At 38.4% G+C, this 2,616-nt stretch overlaps 1 protein-coding gene across 1 annotated transcript in view; it reads right to left on the bottom strand.

Annotated features, from left to right (window-relative positions):
• The window catches only part of mospd1 (motile sperm domain containing 1), a 7,906-nt gene that overhangs the window by 1,155 nt on the left and 4,135 nt on the right, over positions 1–2,616 (bottom strand). Inside the window, exons 3-5 of the mRNA XM_008419704.2 lie at positions 2,530–2,605; positions 2,189–2,421; positions 1,355–1,516 (exon numbers count right to left, since the gene is read on the bottom strand). Of these exons, the coding sequence (XP_008417926.1) occupies positions 1,355–1,516; positions 2,189–2,421; positions 2,530–2,605 (471 nt within the window). The remainder of the gene's footprint in view (positions 1–1,354; positions 1,517–2,188; positions 2,422–2,529; positions 2,606–2,616) is intronic.

Below are 2,616 nucleotides of genomic sequence, written 5' to 3'. Positions count from 1 at the left end.
TAGGTTTTAATAGGGAATTGAAATTTGAGAATGTTGTTGGTCAGTTAAATAACATTGAGGGGAAATGCTATTTAACAGTTTTTAAAATAATACTGGGATCATTATGAGAATTTGAGGAATAGATATCAGTTCAGTTAAATCTAAACTTGGCAACTTTTCTTTTTCAATGTAATAAATGTGATATTCAATTGACCTGTTATGACTAAAATGTTGGGTGTCCGCCCCCCTCTGCTGCTGCATCGCTGTGGAAAACCTGGAGCGGCAGAGATATCTGCGGCTTATATGTGTATGTTTACTGGTTTAAAAAAAACCTTTGGGGTTGTGGTTTATAGTCCAGTGCGGCTCATAGTTAGGAAAATACGGACTATAATCGTTCCTGGATTTATTTTGTGAAGAACCCAGAGAGGATAATTTGATTATTTATTTCATTAATAGTGTTATTATTTATTTCCTGACTTTTGTTCTGTGAAGAATCCAGAGAGGGTTATTTGATTGTGTTTTCTGGAAAACAATACATTTTTACATTTAGGCTCTCCTGCAATCGTCACACCTTTTCTGTTACAAACTGACTCCGGCCCCCCACCAGGGAAGGGAAAAGTTATGTGGCCCTCACAAGAAAAGGTTTATGGACCCGTGGTTTACTGCAACACTTGGAAAAAAAGATTTATTTTTATTTTTATTTTTACATGAGGCAACGTAGAGATGCACTGATTAGACTCTTTAGTTTCTCTTCAAGAAATACAATATAGGCGTGTTACAGTAAGCAATGAATAAATTAATTGGATGATAAAATTTTTTTAAGGGCACTTTTGATTATAAAGACAATCCATTTTATTTATCACTTTGGTTGTGTGTTATTTCTGTTTTCTTTATTTTTTTGGTTGTGTTTTAATTAAAATATCTTCCGTGTCCAGTATTAAGTGTGTTTTGTCTTTAATTTTGTAAAAAAAAAAAAAAAAAAAAAAAAGMYWRWCAGTCTTTGAGGGAGCGAACTTGCACTGATATGTCATTATCAACATATTACTTGCAAATAATCTCAAACCAATAACATTATTGTTTATCTCAATAATTACTGGGACAATTTATCGCATGGGAAAATTTATCATGACAGATATATMAAAATTTAAAATATGTATTTCTCCCCTTATTGTTGTGAGCAATTCTTAAAAATGATGGTAAAGTTGACTGGCATTTGCAATTTGTGTAGCTAACCATAGTTAGGGCTGTTAGCATTATGGGAATCTCAGTCTGTGTACGTGCTCTACATTAGCTCTGTACTTCAACTCATTTTTCAGAAAAAAAAATCTGTTTATATCAATTTCTCTGAGTTAGTGAGTGTTTTTTTCAGCCTTACCAAGAACATAAGCAGCTACCAGTTTCTTGTTAACACTTAAGTGGAGGTAGACAGGCACAGTGGATTCTTGCTCCCCCAGCGTTGGAAGCATCAGGGCGATCATGCACACGAGTCCCAGCAGCACAGTGAGCAGACTGGGTCCTCCAGCAGCGGGACGGCTCTCTGTGAATACAGGAAGCGGCATCCGAATGAATACCATGCATCACTTGCCACAATTTACCTGGAATATTGAAGATTATGACGACTTTAGAAATGTTCTGCAGCTCGGAAATATTATTAGACAGTAGGCAAAATAATTTTGCACATTTGTACAATTCGAGGATTTAGAACATTGAAGAAAGCAAAAACGTCGGCTATCCGAGAGGTGAAAAAGATTTCTTCAGTGTGGTAGCTTTATTTTTGTGCTCCTATTCCTTATTTTCACAGATTTCTATGTAGGTTTATGTATCAGTTCAACTTTGCCTTTATGCTTGGAACCATAGACAACATTTTTGTCTTTGAGCAAAAGTTGATTGTTGAAATACACAGTTCAAAGACAGAGACGGGGACATCAGAGACAGACGAGGCTGAGGGGTTGGGATAAAGTTGCATTTCTTTCTAAGTAAAATCCATTGCACCCTTGATATTTTATCGGAGCACTTACTCAATATATGGTATTAATTTGTCCCATACATATTTCAAAGTCTGAGTTGATGTGTGAAAAATTATTTGATGACAACATGTTTTAAAAAACTTGTTACAAAAATGTTTTTTATGCCCTCAGATGATTGAAAACACCAAGTGGTTTCGTTCTTTGGCTCCATCTAGTGGTGGTACGTCGCAACTGCCGCTTACCTGTCTGAAACGCAGTCTGCTCAAAAAACTCGCTGTCCGCAAACTGCTCCTTCATCCGGCGCTCCTCGTCTTGGGTCCTGGCGCTGGACGGCTCCTGCGAGGCCGATGGACGGAGCGTGGCGGTCACCTCTTTGCGACCCAGCGCTTTCCGCTGACTTTGCTCCGACACCTGCAGTCGGAACTTGTCGTACACGCCATAGTGGCACGGCCGGACGTCTCTGTGTCGGATTACTCTGCGTAGATGTGTAAGAATTTGACTTAATTGTCTTATTTATTCGTTTTTGCTTCATGTAATAGAAATAAGGAATGAAAAGATGCGAGCGCGAGGAGTTTACACTTACATGTCAACGCAACACTGCGGCTTGACGGCTCCTGTGGAATCAACCACAGTGTACTTGTTTGGCGCTGTGCACAGCACTGAAAATGGA

This window comes from Poecilia reticulata, linkage group LG10, assembly GCF_000633615.1.
Source record: "Poecilia reticulata strain Guanapo linkage group LG10, Guppy_female_1.0+MT, whole genome shotgun sequence".
Classification (NCBI taxonomy): Eukaryota; Metazoa; Chordata; class Actinopteri; order Cyprinodontiformes; family Poeciliidae; genus Poecilia; species Poecilia reticulata.
The sequence above is the reverse complement of the archived record's forward strand: the minus strand, read 5'-3'. Positions and strand labels throughout refer to the sequence as shown.